Genomic DNA, 23,569 nt, shown 5'->3' on the forward strand with positions numbered 1-23,569 from the left:
TAAATTTTTAATTCCTTTGCGTATTTGTTATGAAGCAATACATCACTTACCAGTGAAGGATCCTCATGTCTGTATAGTGTCACTGCAGGAACAGCTGGGAGACCTAACCAGGGTCCTAAGGTTAAGGTCATGCTGTCACATTTTGTTGCAGCCTATAAACATGAGAGAGTTAAACATCTGTGTCATACACACCCTATTATAGTCTTCAATGGCCTTAGTTATTAAATTGTAATGACAGTCATATAAAGGTAAAGTCAAAAATTGAAGACCTATTCACAAGTTTAAAAATAAGGTTTCTTTTCTCATGATTTCTGAATTAAGTTATTAACCATAGCCCAAAAGTCTTAGAACCAGCACCATAAGGCATGCTAATCTCATTCAATTTAAAGTAAATGAAATTTCATGTGCATTCAGGGATCATAGAAACCATAAAAATACAATTGGTCAAAGTACTTCATGAAAACCAAAAAAAGTACTAACCAGGACAGATGAGGAAACATAACCAAGTGTCAACGTGGCCAAATTAACACTGTAACAGAAAAATAAATCTAATTTTAGCAATACACCAGGACATCAGTAAAAATATCTTGTATTTTAGAAAAGGACACTTAATGGAATACAAAACCACAAGAACCCTGGAGGAGCTCAGCATGTCTGGCAGCATCTACGGAGAGAAAAACAAAGTTAACATTTCAAGTCCAGTATAACTTCTTTCAGAACTGCTCAGAGGAAAGGTCATTTTGGACACGTAATGTTAACTGTTTTTCTCTCCTCATGGATGCCAGACCTGCTGAGTTTCTACACCATTGTATATTTGTTTCTGATTTTGAGCATCTGCAGTATTTTGCACTTATTCGAATACAAAATTCTTCTGCTTATGTGCAGAGTAGTCTGCTTCTCTGCCTAACTCAGAAATGTTGTAGTGATATAACTCCAGGTCATCAGAGATCAACAGAGATTCTGGAATCAACCTCCAAGTTTCGTGGATTCATGGAGGCGGCAGCGGAGGAGAGTTTTGGCCCATAACAATACCCTGCGGCATCAGCACAGGCTGCATTGGTGAGGTGGCCTGAAGTGAACTCATGGTGTGGCGGAGTTGAGTTTGGGCCAATGTGGTACTAGTCGGCATCTGCATTAGTGAGGTCCAGTGAGAATTCCAGAGGAGCGAGGCCAAAGAGTGGTGACTTTTGTTCCAGCGACAGCAGCAAGGTGAAAGGACTCTCACCTGACAACCAGGCTCACGGTGGAGCACTTAACAAGGAGGATTGTAAAGTTGAACACTTTTTCTTTATTTACTTATCCCTCTGCCTTTATATTCTATGCTTTGGTTTATTCTTCTGTATTTTAGGATGGCGCTGGAGAATGGTGACACTATACAACACTTTGTATTGTGTAACAAAATACATACGACAATAATAAATCGAATCAAATCACATGGGACATTTGTCCAATGCCTTTAGATCCTGTGATCCAGTTTCTGGGCATAAACAAAATCCTAACGTGACACTCCCACTGCTATATTTTGCTCACTTTTGAGTGCACACATTTAGGAAAAAATGGACAAGTAGTGAATCAATGTGTTGGGGAACAATATTAAAATTCATCATAGCATGTAGTTTTCATTTTAGTTGGGAACATCTATTACCAAACAACTTCTCTGGTCCAATTGTTTTAAACCATTAAGGAACTTGCTACATAAATGAAATGACATGGTGTAGCACTTTCATAGGACAAGAACAGTTTGAAGCAAAAGAGTTGTATTCAATCACCAAATGTAGCAATTAACTTGATCAAAGCGTTCATTCTTACCCTTCAACATGTAACCACATCTTGTACTGATTGCACAGTTCCTTTAACCGGGCAAGTTTATCTGTATGTCCTGCGCCTGGTGTGCCTAAAATAAAGGTTTTAAAAAAAGGTTTTACGTCCGGGAGATTTATTTTGAATAACTCAGGCCAAACATCACTCTGGCCATCCCATTAGCAGTTTGCATAGCATGAATCTCAGGGGAGAACGGTGACTTTAATATCTTACAAAGCCTTCTTGTTCAAGCATGCTCATATGTTGGTGAAGACTGCTCTTAAACAAGGGATTCTTCAATTGGCAACTCTTGACATCAAAATTGCAGAGGTTGTTTCGAAAATTCCTGAGACGGGTAGGAACCACCTTTCAAATAGCACTGCGCATGTACGCCATGGACTGCAGCAGTTCAACAAGCTGGAAGCAGGGTCATTGAGTACTTTAAAACTAGAGATGAATAGATTTTTGACTAACAAGGGAGCCTAAGATTAAAGGGTGTAGGCAAGCAAACAGATTGGACATACACGATCAGATCAGCCACGATCTTATTAAAAGGGCAAAGCAGGCTGGAGGGGTCAAGTAGCTTACTCCTCCATTACACCACCTTCTCAAAGGCAATTAGGGATCAACATGTGTCAGTGGTCAACAACGGTTTGCACTTATAGCATTGAAAACCACCTCAATACACCACAGGGAAATTAGTCAGACAAAAAGGAAGCTGGGTTAAAAAAGCAAATATTGAGAGAGCAAATATCGAGAGATCAAATATCAGACAGAAGAGTTATTGTACATATGTTTTATGGTCTTGTAAGCTTGGCTTTGAAGTGGGAGGCAGGAAGAAGAGAGGGGTGGAGTTTGCAGGAGGCTATTTTAAAATATAGGACATTGGTAGCCAGAGGCATTGCTGCCAATAATGGGGTGAAGGTACAGCGGTTGCACAAGACAGATTAGTGTGGTGCTGGAAAAGCACAGCAGGTCAGGCAGCATCCAAGTTTTTACCCAGTTGCACAAGACATCCAAGTTACAGGGATTAAATGTTTAAAGGGGGCTGCAGGAAGTAGGGAAAGGTAATACCAGTAAGGGACTTGAACAAAAGAAGAAAATTTTAACTTGGGTCATTTAAGAGAGACTGGGAGCCAATGTAGACAGTAAGGATAAGAGTGATGGATGAACAACTTTTGACGCAGGAAGTAGAATCTTTGATGAACCGATATCGGTGGAACATGAAGGGTGGGAGGAATTCTGAATTCTTGGAAGTGACAAAGGAAAGGGTAAAGGTTTCAGCAGTAGATGGCATTAAGTAGGGATAGAGCAGGTGATGTTACAGAAGAAATAAGTAGTCTTTGCAATAGAGACAATATGCGATCAAATAAGTCATCAACGTTGCAAACATTGTAGTTTAATGTAGAACAGTTGGTGGGTCAGATGCCTGAATTAATGGAAAACATTGGATTAACAGCGGGAAAGATAACGAAGGCTTCGATTTTTTTCCAATATTTAATGGGAGGGAATTGAGTTTCAGTTAAGATAGGATGTTGGACAAGTAAGTTGCTATAGAGGTAGTGGAGAGGTCAAGAAAGGTAGGATGGAAGTGGAACCGGATGCCACCATGAATGTAGTAGCGAAAGCTCCACACTTGTGGGATCATATCTGGTTGAAGAGGAGTTCCAACAGATAAAGGGCAGTGAGAGAAATTACATGGAAAGTTGCAGAATCTCAGCTAGGTTGGGTGGGGATGGAGGGAGAGTAGTGGTGGGCACAGCAACCAGACAACTAACGAATGGTCTCAAAATTCGTGACAAAGAAATCCAGGAACTCCATGAATTTGAGAAAAGAGAATTAAAGGAATGGTTAGTAACTGAGAAAGGAAATTCAGGGATTGGGCGGGGTTGGGGAGGGGAAGAGGTGGTGTGGTTTATGAGATCAGTTGTCACCATCACTATGGCAGATGTTCTTCTTTAAAGATTGTTCAATCTGACTGGTGCCCTTTAAGTAATGATTATTTACATGGATACATGAAACTGTGAGTATTGAAACTTTCAAGTGCAAACACATACAACTTCACTACACATACCTGCATTTGCTACAAGTAACACAGGAAGTTTTCCACATTCGATATCATCTTTAATAAGCCTTTCGAGCAGGGCAACATCCTGTCAAAGCAGTAAAATACAAATCAAAACAGGGAAAACTCCAGTTGAGAAACGAAAAGAACGTCGAATATAGTTTGTAGAATCATTGAATACCTACAGTATGGAAGCAGGCCATTCGGACCATCAAGTCCACACTAACCCTCCAAACAGCATCCCACCCAGACTCACTCCTTCACCCTACCCTGTAACCGTGCGTTTCCCATGGCTAATCTGCCTAACCTGCACATCACTGGACACTACAGGCAACTTAGCATGGCTGATCCACCTAACCTGCACACCTTTAGACTGTGGGAAGAAACCCAAGCAGACATGGGGAGAAAATGGAAACTCCACACAGACAGACAGTCATTAGAGAGTGGAATTGAACCTGGGTCCCTGGCGCTAACCACTGAGCCACCATACCGCCTATGTGTCTAAAAGAGCTTTGGTATCAGTAACTGAATTGCAGACAGGAGTTATACAAGGATAAATCATATCACGGTGAAACAGTACTGCAAGTGGGTCAGGATCGAAAACATAACCCAGCAAACAGTTTTTGTTACAAAGTTTAACTGTGTACATTTCCATTCCTCCACCACTTGCCTATATAATAAATCAAGAACTTACCATTTGATGTTGAGATCCAAACATAGTGTTACAAGGCACACTGCACATACAGGAGATCGGAAGACCAAGCTACAATTGAGAAAAATTCATACAATTTAGTTTCAGTATAATGTATGCCCTTATTTCTTGAAAGCAATACACTTGCCAATACATTAAGGAGAGGCAGTGGTGTTGTGATAACAGCAGTGAACTAATAATCCAGAGATCTTATGCAAATGTAATAACAACGTGGGTTCAAATCCCACCAAGGCAGATGACAAAATGTAAATTCAGTTCAAGTCTGCGATAAAATACAATCCAAAAACCCATCTGGTTCACTGAGTCCATCAGGGAAGGAAATTTTCCACCCTTACCTGGTCTGGATTATATGCAAATCCACATTCACAACAATATGATTGCCCTTTAATTAGACTTCATTTGACTCTTTAGCTAATGACACTCATCCAATAAGCAAGTTTTTAAAAAAATCCTTTTACAAATAAATTTGGTGCTGCAAATAATTTTAATGTTGTAATGTTGTGCTGTTGAAACAGCTTTCACTTCTAGCTACAATGATGTCTATGTGCATGACTGAAATTATACAGTCATAGGTGTTTAAAGCAATTTCAATACCTTAAAGTAACATCAGAATAAAAGTAAACACTGTTTCCTGTCATTTTTACAAGATACTGAGCTTTTAAATTTCTGCAACAGCGTTTAATAGCAATGAAGTGTAATTTAAAATTTACTTCAATTTCTGTCAAATATGATATACATCTGAACAAACCATTCAAATATAAAAAGATGCCTTGTCAGATAATTATGGATGGTTAATAAACCAGCATCTCTCGCATCCAGAAAAATGAATGATCAAAGATTGCTTCAGATGTTGTAGGTCAAATTGAAACAAAAAGGCCAGGTAATGGATTCTAAATAAATTTATAATCCTTCTGAAAGCATGCACAAATACAAACAAGGTCTATTAAAGTTGTCAATATTGAAATTTATTTTATAGTTTAATATTGAAATTTAGTATAATTTATTTACAAAGTATTTGAGATCACTACTTCCTAAAACTTATACCCTTGCACAAAGTTTTCCTTCAATTTGAAACTTTTATATTTGTGGTGTTGATGCAATTTTCCTGTTCCCCATTTCTCATGCTTCCATTTTTAACAATTCAATCGAACAGAATGCTAGGACAAATTCAGTAACCAAACTGAAGAGTAACTTAGAAATTAATATAAACATTATTCGAAATAATAGGTGGGCAAAAACAGAATAAGTCCCTCTTGAATCTAGTTGTATGTCTATTTACTTCTGATATGCTGGTTATGTACTAACCAAAGCTGAAAATGTGTTGCTGGAAAAGCGCAGCAGGTCAGGCAGCATCCAAGGAGCAGGAGAATCGACGTTTCGGGCATGAGCCATATACTAACCAAAACCAATGATTTGCAATTAATCCTATTTCAGATTTAATTTGCATATCTTGCATTAGGTAAAGTGAAGTATTTTACCTGGTTACAGATATACTGGCCCAGACCTGTTCTACAGGCAGCACTAATATAGAGGACAGGGGGCTTGTTATGCAGGACGTTAAAACCTTCTGTTGCGTAGTCTTCATAGTTTGAGTGGATAATGAGTTTGCAGACTTTCAGGAGACCTTCCCGATCATCTTCATGATAATATGCAGAACCATTTTCATATCTAAAGAACAAAATCCAAGCCTCAACTCATGATCATGCAGTTTAAATCCTAAAGCTCACATACATGCTTGGTAAGATTTACCTTTTGAGTGAAAGCACCGCTTGTGGGGGAATTAGCTCAAATGGCAGAGCACTCGCTAAGCATGTGAGAGGTAGTGGGATTGATGCAGGGAGACACAGAATTGCATCCTCTTTGTGAAGTCATGTGCCAAATCTGTGAACCAGAATGACAGTAGAAACTCCGGATACTGGCTCAGGAGGGAAACCTAATGGAATTCCTGTTCCCAGGAAAATTAGATCCTACACAAGAAGCAATGCAGTACACTTGCCTTTGCTGGCTCTCTGAAAGTGTTCTCCAGTTTAATTCAACACCACCGCTTTTTACCCCTAACTACACATCACCTGACAAAATCTTTACTCCGTTTCCTCACCCCTCTCCATCACTAAAATGCCTCTAGCCCCACAATGGCCCATTATATCACTGTTCCTCTAATTCTGTCCACTCTGCATTCCCAATTTTAACCATTCCAACACTGGTGGCTATTTCTCCAGTTGGGCAAAAGCGAGGACTGCAGATGCTGGAAACCAGAGTTTAGATCAGAGTGGTGCTGGAAAAGCACAGCAGGTCAGGCAGCATCCGAGAAGCAGGAAAGTCGACGTTTCGGGCAAAAGCCCTTCATCAGGAATAGAGTCAGGGAGCCTCCAGGGTGGAGAGATAAATTGGGGGAGGGGAGGGGCGGGGGGAGGCTGGGGAGAAGGTAGCAAAGAGTACAGTAGGTGAATGGAGGTGGGGATGGAGGTGATAGGTCAGAGGGGAATTGGCAGATAGGACAGGTCATGGGGACAGTGCAGAGCTGGAAGTTTGGAACTTGGGTAAGGTGGGGGGGAGTGGAAATGAGAAAACTGGTGAAGTCCACATTGATGCCCTGGGGTTGAAGTGTTCCGAGGCAGATGATGAGGCGTTCTTCCTCCAGGCGTCGGGTGATGAGGAAGCGGCAGTGGAGGAAGCCCAGGACCTGCATGTCCTCGGCAGAGTGGGAAGGGGAGTTGAAATGTTGGGGCGGTGGGGTTGATTGGTGCGGGTGTTCTCTGAAGCGCTCTGCAAGGCGGCATCCAGTCTCCCCAATGTAGAGGATACCACATCGGGAGAAACGGATTTCTCCAGTTGCGCAAGTGCTCAGCTCTAGAAAGCTCTTCCAATATTCCTCTGCTTTCTGCTTTAAGGTACTCCTTGAAATCTGTCTCTTTTACCATGCTTCTGGTCACCTAACTCACTATCTCTTTCATGGCTTAAAGTCATTCTTTGTTTTGTAATGGTCTTGTGAAGTGCTTTGGGATGTTTTAGAGGTGCTGTGTTGTTGGACTAAATTTCCCCTTAAGCTTCTACAGTCTAAATGGAACAATCTCAGCTTCGCCAGTCTCCCCACATAACTGAAGTCCCATATCTCTCACATCATCTTGAAAATCCTCCAATGTATCCCTTTAAAGATCTTCACATCCTTCGTATAGTATAGTATCCAGAATAGAACATGATATTCTGAACAAGGCTTAACCTGTGACTGGTAAAAGGTTTGGAAAGACTCTGTTAGGATTTAGATTATCCTGTCAGTTCATGTTGTTCCTCACAAGTGCAATACATGAAACCTATCCACCTTAAATTGCAATGGCCACACACCTGCGCATTTCACCAATCTTGGTTGCCTTAATTTCTAAACTCTTCCTCATCACCACATGACCATTTCCTTTTTTTGCTGCGCAAAACTTTCAGATATTTCTCCCTTGTGTCCACGTCATTTATACACAACAAGTAATGGCCCCAATGCCCGCCCCTGGGGACTCCATTGCATATTTCTTTCCAGTCGTAGAAATGTTCCTTCATCACAGCCTCCTTTGCCTTGGCCAATAACACGTTACCTGCATCGCTTTAATTTCTTGTGTTTATAATTTCCCAATTAGTCAGTTAAGTGGTACTTTATCAAATGACTCCATACTTCAAAAAATTCAGTCGTCAGGTTAGTAAGAGAATCCAAACAGACTGTTTCTCATTAACCCATGCTCCTTCAAGCAAAAATGAATTATTTATTTGACCCAAGTCTGTAGTAATTACATTGGACTAACAGGCCACTGGCCACCACAATGATCCCTCTCTCCCTTTTTCTAAAATATGCTGTAACATTTGAAATTCTCCCATCTTCTGGCAGCACCCAGAGGATTGATATCAGCTAAGCCTACTCAATCCTTGAAATCTACCTATTTAACCAGGCTTTTGGTCATCCTGAACCAATATCTTCTTACACGGCCCAATGTCACTCTTTGGTTTACAACAGTCCTGTGTAATGCCTTGGGATGCATCCCATCAGCATCTGATCATTTTATAACTGAATGGTGTCAATTTACTTGATGCTTCCTTTTTACTTGTTTTCATTCTATCAAACCTACTCTCCCATTTTCTCTGCTGCATAATCAGCATTGTTCTCCAAGACTCATACAAAATATTCATTCAGTACCTCGTTTTCTGCCTCTACAAGAATTTTTTTTCTTTTTAATTCCCTTAGTGGTACTGCCATTCCTTTTATTGTACACAGGTTTATAAAAGGCCTTTGGGCTTCCTTTTAAATTATTTATTTTCTCGTCCAGAGTCCACCTCTCCTTACCTTTCTTTTCCTCTTTATCATTTTCTGACACAGCCAACACAATTAAAAGGACAGACTCCACATCCCACCTTGAGGGAGAACAATGAAATGTAACATGCTGTACCACATCATTGCTCAGTTATCTTAAACCGGGCATTAACACGTGGTTTGCACTGATTGAAACTGTTACCTGAAAAGTCTGCACAACCAAAGTGTGGTGTCTGACAAAATCCTTGTAGTCAGTTTTCGCAATCTTTCTTTGTCCAGCACAGAAATATACGCTGCTAAACTGTGACCCAACAAGGACATATGACCCTGCTCTCCAACGTTCTGTAATCTGCTAAACACAGAAAGATAATTAAAATCTGCCAATAGCTCTCAGGAGAAAATTCTCTCATATCGAAATATACACATTTAAACAAAATACACTAGTAATGAAAGAGCAAGTTCATCAAAGTACAACTGCTAACATTATTTTTCCCAAATTTCCAATTTAGCATAAATAAGGCATCAAAATCAGTACAGATATTCTCCCTCAAAATATTTTACCCTGCTTTTCCTTTCCAAGTGTTTTCCATTAAGGATACAATAGAACCAATACCTCATGTTTCAATACCAAATGTTTGGAATCCACATGAAGTTCGCTATTATCAATCTTCGAACCTCATTGATTTGCAACCTTTAGTCCTATGTATTACACACCTTGTAAAATTCACCAGAACACAAATTCTAAATAAATCAGTTCTAGAAATCTTGTGTGTCTGGCATAAAATACGAAGAATACAGTACAAAATTGAAGAATCACAAATTAGTAGTACTGGTGCCAGTTCTCTTTATTCATGGACACTCCTGGAATATTAAGCACTGGTTACTAGTTACCTAGCTACTTCACATTTCTAGGTTAAATATTTGGATGAAATATCCAGGTATCAAGCAGCTGCTCATCTATAAATGGCTAAGTACTATGTGTACAGTTAAAAGTTAAGTTCAATATCAGAGCTGCTTTGATTTGCTGATAAAGTAAGGTGAAGTAAAGTGAAAGGAAGTTTGTGTGGAGCATAAACACCTCTCAGACTGAATGCATTGTATGTACTGTACAAAAGTGATCAATCCTTCTCAGCAATGTTTTCTTGCTGTGCCTCCAGAGTTCATCAAAATGTTTTCAGTCTTTGTATAACCTCGCAATGCTGAAACTTTGTCCAATCAAAAAAATTAGAACTGAAATCCAACAGTTTTAAAGCATGCAAAGAGATAAGGAAGTACCCAGAACATGCCAAAACTGTTTCAATTGTATTTGGTCATTTTTAATAAATAAATGAGATAATGCACTATTTTCCTGTGAGGACATGTATCCTCTGTTGCATCCTGGCTGACCTTTTCCTAGGAAGTGCAACATGTGTTAAAAATGTGATGCTCTCAAGCTATCATTGCTGTCAACCAGAACAGGCATGAAAGGGGGGGAGAAATCCCACTGAGGCTATTTGACTAATCGATAATTCTTGCACTCTTCCAAGGGATAAGAATTCTTTATTTTTGTTTAAACAGCTCTCTGTAACAACATGAGAGAAATTAGCAACAGCATCACACCACACTGCCTTCCATCTTATTCACCATAAAATTAATGTTGCATTGAAACAGTCAGTATCTTTATGTTGAAAATAATACAATAGAATTTTACAAATTAATTTACAGTAGGTGCTCTTGTAGGTAAAATTGCTTCTAAAAATTACAAATCAAAAGTAATTAAAAACTATCTTTGAATTTCAATAATATAGGATCATGAGATTACAAAGCTAATATTTTACTAGATACATTGAGGGTCAATTTCCAAAATTAAAGAACTTGACTAACTTAATTAATTGTTCACAAATTTTCTTAAGGTTCTGAACCAAGACGCAAACAACATGACAAAATTGAATTAAGTGCCTTTCAAAATATGCAAAGTATCATTACTTAGCCTGTAGTTAATTTAAATTATTAATGAAAGCCTGGTGGCTAAGACGACTGACTGCGTGGAGTTTGCACATCTTCCCCGTGTCTGCGTGGGTTTCCTCCGGGTGCTCCGGTTTCCTCCCACAGTCCAAAAATGTGCAGGTCAGGTGAATTGGCCATGCTAAATTGCCTGTAGTGTTAGGTGCAGGGGTAAATATAGGGGAATGGGTCTGGGTGTGTGCGCTTCGGCAGGTCAGTGTAGACTTGTTGGGCTGAAGGGCCTGTTTCCACACTGGAAGTAATTAATCTAATATGCATTTCATAAGTTTATTCCAAATTAGACTGATAACACATAAAAATAGTAGCCATGCCTGGTGTTCCAGAAACATTGCACTGATAAATATGTTTTAATATTTTTGTGTACTGAGTATTTTCTGAGCTTGTATTGAACCATTAAGCTTAACATACATAATTTAATCAAAGATATTTTATTCTACACACCATTTACTGGACACTTAGAAAGAAAGACGAGCATCAATAAAGCAACTTAACTTACAAGAATGTTTGGAAGTACTTCATGCATAATGGATTACTTAGAAATGGCTGTTATTGTGCAAGTCAACAACTTTCACTTAGTGAAGGCTCATATATGTTAGAAAAACGACCTGGTAATGTTAATTGAAGGTGGAATATCAGCTGAAATACATGAGAAACAAAACCCTTTTAAAAATTGAATTACTGGATCTTTCATACCTGTCTGAAATGCCAGATAGGTAGGTGGCACCTCCAATAATGCAGCACTTTCTCACTATTGCATTAAATGGGCAGCTGAGGTTGTGTCTTCAAGTCCTTGAGTGGAGCTTGAGCGCACAAAGTATGATTCAGGGAAAGAAATCAGAAGATGCAAAATTTCTGTCCAGTGTCCATTTGAATTATGAATCATAGTCTCCTGTACATTTGAAGGTCTTGTCTTATTTAAAGTTGGGTTACATCTCAAGGTAGTATGTCGTACAACACAAATTATAAATAAAAACCAAAACAACTGCAGATGCTGGAATTCAGAAACAAAAATAGAAATTGCTGGAAAAACTCAGCAGATCTGGCAGCATCTGTGAGAGAAATCAGAGTTAACATTTTGGGTCCGGTGACCTTTCTTCAGAATTAAAGAGATCATAGTTATGTGTTTGTAATGGAAGGAACTCCTGCTGATGAATGTGTAGTTTAAAAGATATGTTTTTCAGCATACTGAAGCACTTTCCCCTCACATGACTTGGCAGTAAGGTAAATAAGCTGATAAATAACACTGAGCAGCATGGTTGAAGGCTATGGGGAGAAAAACTAATTAATGATCATCAAATGGCCATGGGAAAAAAAAAAATCCTATCTGGGAAATAATTAACCACAACTGTCCCATCATTGTTACTTATCACCCCAAATCTGTGCCTCCTTCTCCTGAAAGACATAAATCACGTGGCATGCATCTCTGTTCTGTATGACTCCATGCTGCACCACGAGTAATGGTATTGTCCGTACCACTGCACCAGAAAGTCCTGGTTCAAGTCCCACCTGCCTTGGAGATGTGTTACAACATGGCTGAACAAGTTGATTAAAAATAACAGAGTATCACATGTTACACACCAACAACTTGCATTGATATGGCATCTTTAAAGTAGAAAGTCACCACAAAAATATAAGGAGGGTCAACCAAATGTTTAGTCAAAGAGATAGATTTTAAGCAGTTCATAATAATCAAAGTCATAAGGGAGGTGTAAAGCAGAAGATTTTAGGAGGAAATTCAGGGGCTTTGAACCTCGAAAGTAAAACAACCAACTAGAAGTCAAAGGATGTGTGAGAGGCACATGAGATGAAGCTCATTCCTGATGAAGGGCTTATGCTTGAAATGTCGATTCTCCTGCTCCTCAGATGGCTGCCTGTGCTTTTCCAGCACTACACTCTTTGACTATCAACTAGAAGTCAAAGGATGTGTGAGAGGAACAAGAGATGAGAGTTAGAGGAGCACAGAGTCTCAATAGTTTAACGCTGAAAGAGAATGCAGAGATGAGGGAGAAAGGATACATGAAGTTTTGAACAAAAATAAAGAAAAGTATAAGTTGGAGGTGCTGGAACACTACAAATTGGCAAATAGTGAAGAATGACAAGCATTTAATACATATTAGAATGCAGGGAGCAGCGTTTTGAATGAGCTCAAATTTCGGGAGTGGGGCAAGGTCAGCCTGGAGGGTACTGAACAGTGGCAGAAGAGTAAATGAGGGTTTCAGCAACAGGTGAGGCAAAGAGGGGGATGCGCATAGATATACAGGTGAAAGAATTGTAGAAAGAATATAGGATTAAAATTCACCTGAGTCAATTACGATGATCTGGTGAAGTCGACTTCAAAACAGTTCTGCTTCCAATACATTGATTTAAAACCATTGTATTTGTTCCATTTCTCGCCACCCTAAATTTATTTTCCACCAAAAACACAATTTACTCAAAACTCACTTTTTCCTTCACCTTAAAAAGCAATGCAGAAGATACTAATTTCTTTTTGAAATAGTCTGCTACACCATCCAGTGTTGAAGGAAGTACTGTAGCTTCCGGCTATTACTAAGAAAATGGTTTTTTGTAGCTTAGGAATTAGCATACAAATTTGCAATACTTTGTCACCAAATAAAGCAATAACTCCTCAGATGTGTTGTAGGATGCTACACTGCATAAAACCATGCACATTTCCCAGATACAATTTGTCTGACCTTCTCCGGGCACTCTTTCATAAAAAATATGATTCTAATATCAACCTTATGACGGTCCCAACAGCAAAGCTCCAACTCTGACTAAGTAAGCACAAAGCATGTTTTATTGAAACAAAACAGAAATTGCTGGAGAATTCTTTGAACTAAACAAAGGCCACTGGACTTGAAAGGTTAATTCTGTTTTCTTTGCACAGATACTACCAGACCTGCTGAGTTTCTCCAGCAATTCCTGTTTTCAGTTCAGATTTCCAGCGTCCACAGTTCTTTATTTATCTGCATTGACATTTAAACACAAATATGTGTGTTCGCGAGAGTTTATTCCTTTAATTACACTTCTAAAATTCACTTTTTACCGATGGGACTGTGATTCTTCCTCATCTTCTCCGTGCATAAGATTCTGTACAAGTTGAAGAATAGCTGTCATATTCTGTCCACTAGAAAAAAAGTGTTGCCGTGTTTAAACATAAAATAAACTTACATTCAATTAAAATCACTTTCACAATTAAAGGTATTTACTCCTACATTGGAAATTTATTTTGAGAGACTAGAGTGCTGAGATTTAATTTTGTATTATTTAGTCTTGGTTTCCAGTAACCCCACAATAAATAATGCAGCATTATTCAGCATGACGCAACTATTAAAGGTTTTAGAATACAGTACATAAGTATCTTGCAGTAGTACCTTTAAGCGAATCTACAATATAAGGACTCCTTTTGCAGCTAGTGGTATTTTTAAAAACTCATCTATATTTTATTGTTGCAAAACATAGTGAGGGTGAACTTCCATTATTTGGGAGTGATACAATAATGAAGTACAATTTCAGCCCAAGCACATTTATGTCTCTCTAAAAAAAGGATACTTTCATTGTGAATTATATATATTGCTGTAGTGTTGCATTATTTAAGTGCCCCAACATCGCATTAAGTCGTAAAGGATGAAGCACTTGTCATTCAAAACCTTCTAAATCGAAGCAGGCTAATTTAAATACATTTAAAATAGCTTTCCAAATTTAACAATGGCAAGTATTCAATAAAATGCAGTTCAAAATAAAAAGCTTGGCAAAGGAGTAATTGTAGTCACTTAGAAACCAAATGAAAAGAACTTATAACTAACAATCCAGAATTTGGCAGACAAATTAGGCCTCCAATAATATTACCGTGGTATATAAAAATGGAAGTTAAATAGGAAAGTATTGCTAAAAAAAAGGAAAAATAAACAGCATGACAAATAATAAAGATCCTTCACAAGGACATGCAGAGTAATTTACCTGCCCTGCAACGGTCCAGGAATATCTTTTCTGGCATATTTCTTCTTCTCTCTCTCTTCCTCTGCTTCCCTGGTTTGATTATTAAAATTGAAGACATTGCAAATTTGAGACTTGCCCCGTAAAAACAGCAGTGGCTCTACTGACTGTACGTAGGCAAAATATGATTTATAAAATAGAAACTTAAATATGTCCTTAACAGTTTTTAAAAGATACCATGGATAGAATACTTTAAACTGCCATAAACTAATGTAATCTGGTCTCTAATATTTCATTTTAATCCTGTCGTAATGAAGTGATAATGACTGTAAAACAATTCCTAAATATCTACAACTCCACAATTCTAATGTTGTGCAAGACTCACTGAGCATGATTGTTCAGGAACTGATGAATGAAACAAATCGTTAACAAATAAAAGCATTTAAATTTACAATGAGGGAACTTATTACTTTTTTCTCTTTCCTCCCTGAAGGCAAGAAAATTCATATTATCTTCTTATGCCATTCTTAGAAAGCTTCTTTTATGAAGTTATTAAAGTGGTACAGATCATAAAATCACCTTTGAGAGTCCTCCAACATCTTCATAGCCTCATTGAGGTTCCTCCCCATCTCAGCTAATGTAGGGTCTACCATCTGCAAAACAAAATGAAAATGAATATTTTAAATTTAAAAAAGAATTGTATTCATGTAGTATCTCAAAGATTTTCAGAGTCAATAAAATATTTCTGAATTGTACCTACTTTTTGTAAAGTAGGAGTCACGACACTTAACTTTCACACTTATTTTCTCTGTTCCTCATTTCTTGAATATGAGTGTTACATTTGTTAACTTTGCAGTCTGGTGGTGGTGGTAGGGAGGGCAGGAGGGGGAAATCATTCTAAAATCTAGGGAGTGTCAGAAAATCATAACCAGTTTATCCACTACCTACAGCTACCTGGTTCAGAAACTTAGGATACAGACATTCAGGTTCTCAGTATGTCAGCTTTTAGCTCCTTAGGTTTGTCCAATACTTTTCCTCTGCTGCTATTAATTGCCCATAAGTTCCTCACTCTTATCAATCCTTTGGTTACCTTCTGTATCTGTACATCATTTGTGTTTTGAGCCAATATTAATTTTTATTCCTATCTTCGTGTCACCTTTACTATCGGGTGCCTTCTCTTCCTTTCTCATTCTGCCTGTCTTTTCAAAATGTTGCGTATCCTAGAAGTAGTATTTTCCAACCTCGGTCACTTTGTAACCAGATTTCTGTAATACGGAGGAGTGGCATAGTCTCACTGAACCAATCTGACACTAAGTATTTCTCCTAGTACTCTTAAGTACAACCAAGTTAAATTCTGCTACAGTATGTAGTGCAAAACAAAAATGTACGGGGAAAATCCTGCATATTATATGTAAAGTTAATAGTATATATAGTTACATGATAATTATCGTACAATATAATCTTAAAGACATTAGAGGCAGAGAAACAATTAAGAAAAAAACAAAGCTGTGCACTATCACCACACCCCAATCATTTGTATTTCAAAACATTGCCTAAATGGCAGCTTAATGATTATCATTTTGATTTGTATAATGCCTGTAGTAGTCTGGATGTTATGAATGTTGCAAGAAGCTGCTGTAAAAATATGAATCAATACCAGAAGCAAAGCTTAAAAAAAAATCAATAACATCATAAGAAGAAATTTTGATAAAAGTTATGACAAGAAAGAAAGAGCATTGTGAAGCATGTAGAAGTCTACAGTGCAGAGAGAGGTCATTTAGTCCATCAGGTTCCAACCCTCCGAAGAATATCCCACCAGACCCATTACCCGCTCTCCAACCCCCACCCCACCACCTATCATTGTAATCTCATATTTCCCATGGATAACACACCTAGCCTGTACAGCTTTGAGGAAACTTGAGTACCTGGAGAAAACCCAGGCAGACACAGGGAGAATGTGCAAACTCTGTACAGACAGACAGTCACCAGATTCTGGATTAGTGGTGCTGGAAGAGCACAGCAGTTCAGGCAGCATCCAAGGAGCTTCGAAATCGACGTTTCGGGCAAAAGCCCTTCATCAGGTCAATTTCGAAGCTCCTTGGATGCTGCCTGAACTGCTGTGTTCTTCCAGCACCACTAATCCAGAATCTGGTTTCCAGCATCTGCAGTCATTGGTGACTGTCTAAAAGGGGTAAAAACAGAGGCTGGAATCAAAGCCAGGACCCTAGTGCCGTGAGGCCACTGAGAGCCCACTAGAACTATTGATTTAACCTTTCAAAATATATATTAGTGTATTACTTAAGCTCATTTAAAATTGAATGTCAGTTTTTTTAAAAACAAATAACTGTAGCTCATGAAATAGTCAATACAATGAAGTACTCCGTGAAAACATTCTGTGGTTGCTGCTTTGTGTCCCACTCCAGCGTAGCAGTCTCTGTTGCACTTGCTGCACAGAATGACAGTGAACTCAGAAGGTGCACAACTGGCTTGCCTCTTGTTTTCTCTAGGCACTCTCTAACTCAGCTGAGCTGCTCACTTCTGCTTGTCTCTTCAGATACCATTCCAAAAGTCAACCTTCAGAGGTGATAGCCAGTGACCATCTCCCAGCTCTCAATGCCAGTGTCTGCCATGCTCATATCTTGCTTATAATGTACTCATGGAGGAATGGATGCAAGGAAATCATTGTCCAGTCACCAATTAACTGTACAGACTGTTATAAACTATTTCAGCTTGTAGCAATTCTCTGATGAGAACTTGGAGCACCTTGGTCTTGCATCTCAGGCAAGCAAGGCTCAAGAGTTTTCCATCAATTCTGGCATGTAACTGATTCACAAACCACAATGCTCCGTGACAATCAGTAAGCAGAATAACATGTACAGGAGTTTCAATCTGATGTTTATGTTGCTCACCCACATAATTAGTTGCAGTTATACTGAGTTCCAATTAAAGGTTGCAACATTATAAGATGTAGCAGCATTTGTGCAAAACATCTGTACACGATTTTTTTTCCAAAAGACTAAATTAGGATTCTTGCTGACTGGCTGAATGTTCTATTATTTTCTTATGCTTATTATACCATTGTATTAAATAATCCTGGTGACAACACAAGGTTTCCTGTTTCAATATGGTCACTCAATACCAAACCACTAAACCCTCTCCTACACTATTAAAAGCACTACAATGTTCAGCAGTATGCCATAGCTATCACAATCTTTCAAAGTAAGAAACACATATATAACTTACATTAAAGTGATAGTTAATGCCACTGAAGAAATGCTTTCCATTCTAACATTTATCTGCTCAAAATATTCGGGTAATGATACATTCTCTGAATTACTTGGCCAACACATTAAACACTTTGAAATGATGTTACACTGAAAATGCCACAATATTAAATTGCAGCCACCAGGTCTTCATTTTTACTGTCCTTCTGAAATTACGAGGTTCATCAGGCAGCACAGTCCATGCACATAATGCTGCTGCTGGCAGTTAAATTAAACATAAAACACAAATGAACACTATTCTAGAGTTATATTCAACAAGATATCTGACTCTAGTCAGTGTAAAGATTACCTTCTCCAGGGGTACCACACTATACTAAAGTGGAGTGAAACTGAACTGATTGGGATTCTGAACTCTCACCTTTGCATTTGTGAAACTACTTGAAAATGAGTGAGTTACAACTAAGAATAAAGCTGTTAAGCAACAATGCCACTCCAGTGATGTAATCAAAGCATTATTAATTTTGACACAGATAGTCAAGTTTTTATATCTATGGATCCATAAAATAATTCATATTTATGATACCAAAATTTGCATGAAATTATTGGAGTCAGGGACAGCATGTTAGCAGTTAGAACAAGAACCATAGCTGCTACTATAGATCGCTATTCAGGACATTTAATTAGAGTAAAAAGAAGTAACTTGATATATATTATATGGAAATTTGTATCATTTACGATTTGAGAGCATCCCAAAGATCTTTAGTCATTCTGTAAAGTCACTTTTGCACATTAAATAAATGTTTGGGCTAAATTAAATTTCTCATTTAATTTCTAATGACTTTAAGATGGAGGACAATAATTTTCTGGCAGCATTTTGAAAGCCATTACACTTAATGATACAGGAAACTCGACAGCATCTTTCCTATTTACATTAGTTAAAATTAAAATCTTCCTGATTATAGCATCTAACCATCCCCAATAGTATTAAAAAAGAATGTTTGACTGTGATTTGTTGTTACATGCAGGATGTTCAATATGTGAAGTGGTATAAATAGGTGTCTCGATTAATTGTATTTATGGAATGAAGCAGCTGCATTTATAAAGTGCCTTTCACAACTTCAGGACTTCCTGAAATGGTCTACCCATAGAATGAAGATCTTTTGAAGTGTAATGTTGGAAAGATGGCAGCAAGGTTATGAGCAGCAAGTTCCACAAACAACAAGAATGTTATCCTTTTCAAGTAAAATAAAAGCCTCAGTTTAAATGTCTCATCTGAAACACAGCACTCCTTTCAGATCACACTGGAGCACTGGCTCTAGATTTGAGTCCTGAAGTCTGTGTTGGTCTTGAATGGACAACCGTCTGACTCGGAGACCAGAGTGCCATCAACTGAGCAATGGCTGACACCTTGATAGGCAAGATTGCTATATTATAAACTGGATATAGTACATGCAGCTAGCCACATTTAAACAAGTAGCATTCTCTGATACCAAAGTTGTAAATTAACTTATAGGTTTCAAATATCTACATCTCTGGCTCATTGGGTCTGGGCTGATTAAAGTAAAAAATAATAACAAAGATTCATTTCTCCTCAGCAAACAGGAGAATGAGAGGAGGATTGATCGTATTCAAAATCATGAGGAAACGTAGGAATAGGAGTTCACCATCCAGCCTCTTATGCCTGCTCCACCATTCAGTGAGATCATGGCTAATTGGTGGCCTAAATATTTGCCTTTGGCCCATACCCCTTAATATTTTTGCTTAACAAAGATTGATCTATCTCGGATCTTAAATTAACAACTGGTCCTGCATCCACTGCTGTTTGTAGAAGAGTTCATAATATCGACTACCATTTGCAGATGTGCTTCCTAACATCTCCACTGAACGGTCTGTTTTATTTTTCAGACAATATCCTTGCTTCTAGAATTGGCAATCAATGGAAATAGTTTACCTTTATGTAACATGCATTTTCCTATTAATATCTTGAAAACTGCGATTAGATAAGCTCTTAAACTTCTAAATTTTAGAGAAAATAAGACTAATTTGTATAATTTCTCCCCAAAACCTAATGCCAGAAGTCCAGATATTTTTCTTGTAAGCCTCACTGTATTCCCTCCAAGGCCAATATTTCTTTCTTAAGGTGTGGTGCCCAGATCAGCTCCAAATGGAATCTAACTTGGGACAGAGAAAATCAGTTTAAGTTGAACAGCAAAAGACCAAAGTCAACAAAAGAAGACAAAAAAATTTAACACCAAATGGTAAAGATCTGGAATGCACTGCCTGAGACTACAGTGGCATCTAAATTGTCTTCAGCTACTTTGCATAATAAATTACACAGACTGTAATGAACAATAACTTTAGCAAGTTTTGAGAAGATTTGTAGCTCAGGTTGAAGTTCTGGATGTGGGCTTGCTCGCTGAGCTGAAAGGTTCATTTACAGATGTTTCATCACCCCCATACTAGGTAACATCATCAGTGAGCCTCCAAATGAGGCACTGGTGGCATGGCCCACTTTCTATTTATGTGTTTAAGTTTCCTTGCGCTGGTGACATCATTTCCAGTTCTTTTCTCAGGGTGTGTAAATGGGATCAAAATCAATGTGTTTGTTGATAAGAGTTCCGGTTGGAAAGCCAGGCTTCTAGGAATGCTTGTGAACAAAGAACTCAGAACATTTACAGCCCAGGAACAGGCCCTTCGGCCCTCTAAGTCTGAGCCAATCCAAATCCACTGTCTAAACCTGTCGCCCAATTCCTAAGCATCTGTATCCCTCTGCTCCCCACCAAGTCATGCATCTGTCCAGACACATCTTAAATGAATCTACCATGCTTGCCTCTACTACCTCTGCTGGCAACACGTTCCAGCCACCTACCACCCTCGTGAGTGTCTCTGTTTGGCTTACCCTAGGATGGATGTGTTGTCCCAGTCAAAGTGGTATCCTTCCTCATCTGTATGTAAAGATGCAAGTGAGACCCGATGAAGGGCTTTTGCCCGAAACGTCGATTTCGCTGCTCGTTGGATGCTGCCTGAACTGCTGTGCTCTTCCAGCACCACTAATCCAGTATTTGGTTTTCAGCATCTGCAGTCATTGATTTTACCTTTGTCTTTTTGTGTCTAGTTGATGTTCATGTATCCTGGTGGCTAATTTGTCCAATGTAGTGTTTGTTACAGTTCTTGCACAGCATTTTGTAAATTACATTAGTTTTGTTTATTGTCTGTAAAGGGTCTTTCAAGTTTTTTAGCTGTTGTTTTGGTGGGTTTGTGGGCTACCATGATGCCAAGAGGTCTGAGTAGTCAGGCTGTCATTTCTGAGATGTCTTTGATGTAGGGGAGAGTGGCTAGGGTTTCTGAACATGTTTGGTCTGCTTGTTTGGGTTTGTTGCTGAGAAATCGGCAGACTGTGTTCATTGGGTACCTGTTCTTTTTGAGTGATTTTCCTCTACTCTGCGGAGTTCCTCTGTGCTGTAGTGTATAGTGGCTCGTTGAAATAATGTTCTAATGCAGCTTTGTTTGTGGGTGTTGGGATGATTGCTTCTGAAGTTCAGTATTTGGTCTGTATATGTTGTTTTCCTGTAGACGCTGGCTTGAAGTTCCCCATTGGCTGTTCGGTCTACTGCGACATCTAGGAATGGCAGTTTGTAGTTGTTTCCTCCTCTTTAGTGAGTTTTGTGCCAGTACAGATATTATTGATGGCCTTGAAGGTTTCCTCTAATTTGTTTCGTTTAGTGACGACTTTTGGTTTGTCTGTAGGTTTTGTTGTTGAAAGTGAAGTGGGTGGCAAGACAGCGGTTCACTAGCTTGACAATATTGCCCTTGCTGATGAAGTTGGTGCTGTTTAGTGTACATACCTTCAGGTCTTCTAATAGTGTAGTCAGTGTTTCCTTGGCCAGGTTGATGTTGATGGATGTGAACAGGGCTATTACATCAAAGGAAACAATTATTTCATCCTCTTCTATCTTGGTGTCTTTGATGGTCTTCAGGAATTCTTGGGTGGACTGGATGGAGTGGTGTGAGTCTTCTACTCAGTGTTTTAGTCTTTGGTATAGCTCCTTGGCCAGTCTGTAAGTTGGTATTTCCAGGTAGCAAGGCTATGGGCCTGAGGAGGGCTCCTGGTTTGTGAATTATGGGTAATCTGTAGAAGTGTGGTGTGTTGGATCCGCCTGGTTTCATTTTTTGGAAGTCTAATCTTATATTAAGTTATATAAATAGTCATTTTATCATGAAATTTGAAAAAAATGTTCTTTACACCATGAAGTATATTTTTTCATCAAGCATATCTTCAAGAAATGTGAAACAGCTACAGACAAATATAGGTTAAGTTTGAAATTAACTCTAATCCAGTAGATCAGAGGCAGAGGTTTTCTTAAACCTGCAGCTAGACAAAGAGGAGACTGAGGTAAGACACAAGTCATCCAGTTATGCACAGAGTTGTGGCTGGGATTGTGAAAAATGTTAAGAATAAGAGGTGGGATCACAGTGACCTGATTTTGAATTGCAGATCTTGGTTGAAAGAACTCTAATTTATTTGTATTTCATGAAATTAGTATATTATAGTGCTTTTGACTGAAACAGTTAATGGAAACAAAATGCAGCAGAAAAGTTAAAGGAGGTAAAAGTGAAACAAATGCAGAAATCTCAAGCAGACAATGCTGGAAACATAAGAGATCAGTTCTCCCCACTGATGTTAACTGAAAAGTTTGCATTTTGAATGTGGACCATCCTTCAGAACTGAAATATAACAGGCAGACTGGAATGTTGGTGCAAGGAGAAAAGAGGGCATGGGAAAGTAAATAGACACATATTTTTCATCTTATTTTTTGGATGATATTAATGTAAATAAAATTGAACAGATAAACCAAGAGGAATCATTAGCAGATCGTTGTTAGGAACCATCTCAGTCAGATAACAGATAGAAACACTATGACATGAAGTAAATATGTGATATGTAAATGGTTGAACATTCTGTGATGAATTAAAATGTGCTGCAGAAGCAATACAACAATTTCTACACGTGAGGTTTTGCCACGAGGTGAAACATATCACATGTAAAACTTCAGGACTGTCTAAAATGATTATCATAATCATCACTGACTGAGGACCAAGCTTTCTTTTTCACCCCAAAGCATGAAAAATGCTAGAAATTGATCAACAGGCCTTGAGCTAAAAAATACAACTTGTTCCAAATGACACAGAGCTCACTGAACTTTGTAAACTTAACATTTCCGTACAGAGGTAAAGTTGTGAGGAAAATCATTTCAAATTCATTGGTCAAAATGAAAAATGTAACTTTTACTTATGGGGTGGTCTTTTAAACAACAGCTTGCTCATGAAGTGGCAGTAAACTGATCTGGCATCTTTTATTGCTATTATCCGGTTACCTTGAGAAAAACAGGAGGTAACCACATAATGTGGCATAGTAGTTGCATGTAAAATAGACTGAGCAGGGCAAACATGAGGGAACTAGACAGGATATGATAAATCAAAAGCTGGAGCTTTACCACTGTGTTACCTTTACAGATATGATGAATTCAGCCTCACACTTT

The 23,569-nt window shown here is 38.5% G+C and overlaps 1 protein-coding gene across 6 annotated transcripts in view; it reads right to left on the bottom strand.

Annotated features, from left to right (window-relative positions):
• The window catches only part of pdxdc1 (pyridoxal-dependent decarboxylase domain containing 1), a 61,360-nt gene that overhangs the window by 34,497 nt on the left and 3,294 nt on the right, over window positions 1–23,569 (bottom strand). For 2 of the 6 annotated variants that reach the window (XM_072560140.1, XM_072560135.1), the window contains exons 2-11: window positions 15,385–15,458; window positions 14,830–14,898; window positions 13,916–13,996; window positions 9,068–9,214; window positions 6,056–6,245; window positions 4,560–4,628; window positions 3,875–3,953; window positions 1,810–1,894; window positions 481–529; window positions 51–152 (exon numbers count right to left, since the gene is read on the bottom strand). In XM_072560140.1, the coding sequence (XP_072416241.1) occupies window positions 51–152; window positions 481–529; window positions 1,810–1,894; window positions 3,875–3,953; window positions 4,560–4,628; window positions 6,056–6,245; window positions 9,068–9,214; window positions 13,916–13,996; window positions 14,830–14,898; window positions 15,385–15,458 (945 nt within the window). Of the gene's footprint in view, window positions 1–50; window positions 153–480; window positions 530–1,809; window positions 1,895–3,874; window positions 3,954–4,559; window positions 4,629–6,055; window positions 6,246–9,067; window positions 9,218–13,915; window positions 13,997–14,829; window positions 14,899–15,384; window positions 15,459–23,569 lie in introns of all 6 variants that reach the window. The other 4 variants (XM_072560138.1, XM_072560134.1, XM_072560137.1 and 1 more) reach the window with 3 other exon arrangements.

Source organism: Chiloscyllium punctatum, chromosome 40 (assembly GCF_047496795.1).
Source record: "Chiloscyllium punctatum isolate Juve2018m chromosome 40, sChiPun1.3, whole genome shotgun sequence".
NCBI lineage: Eukaryota > Metazoa > Chordata > Chondrichthyes > Orectolobiformes > Hemiscylliidae > Chiloscyllium > Chiloscyllium punctatum.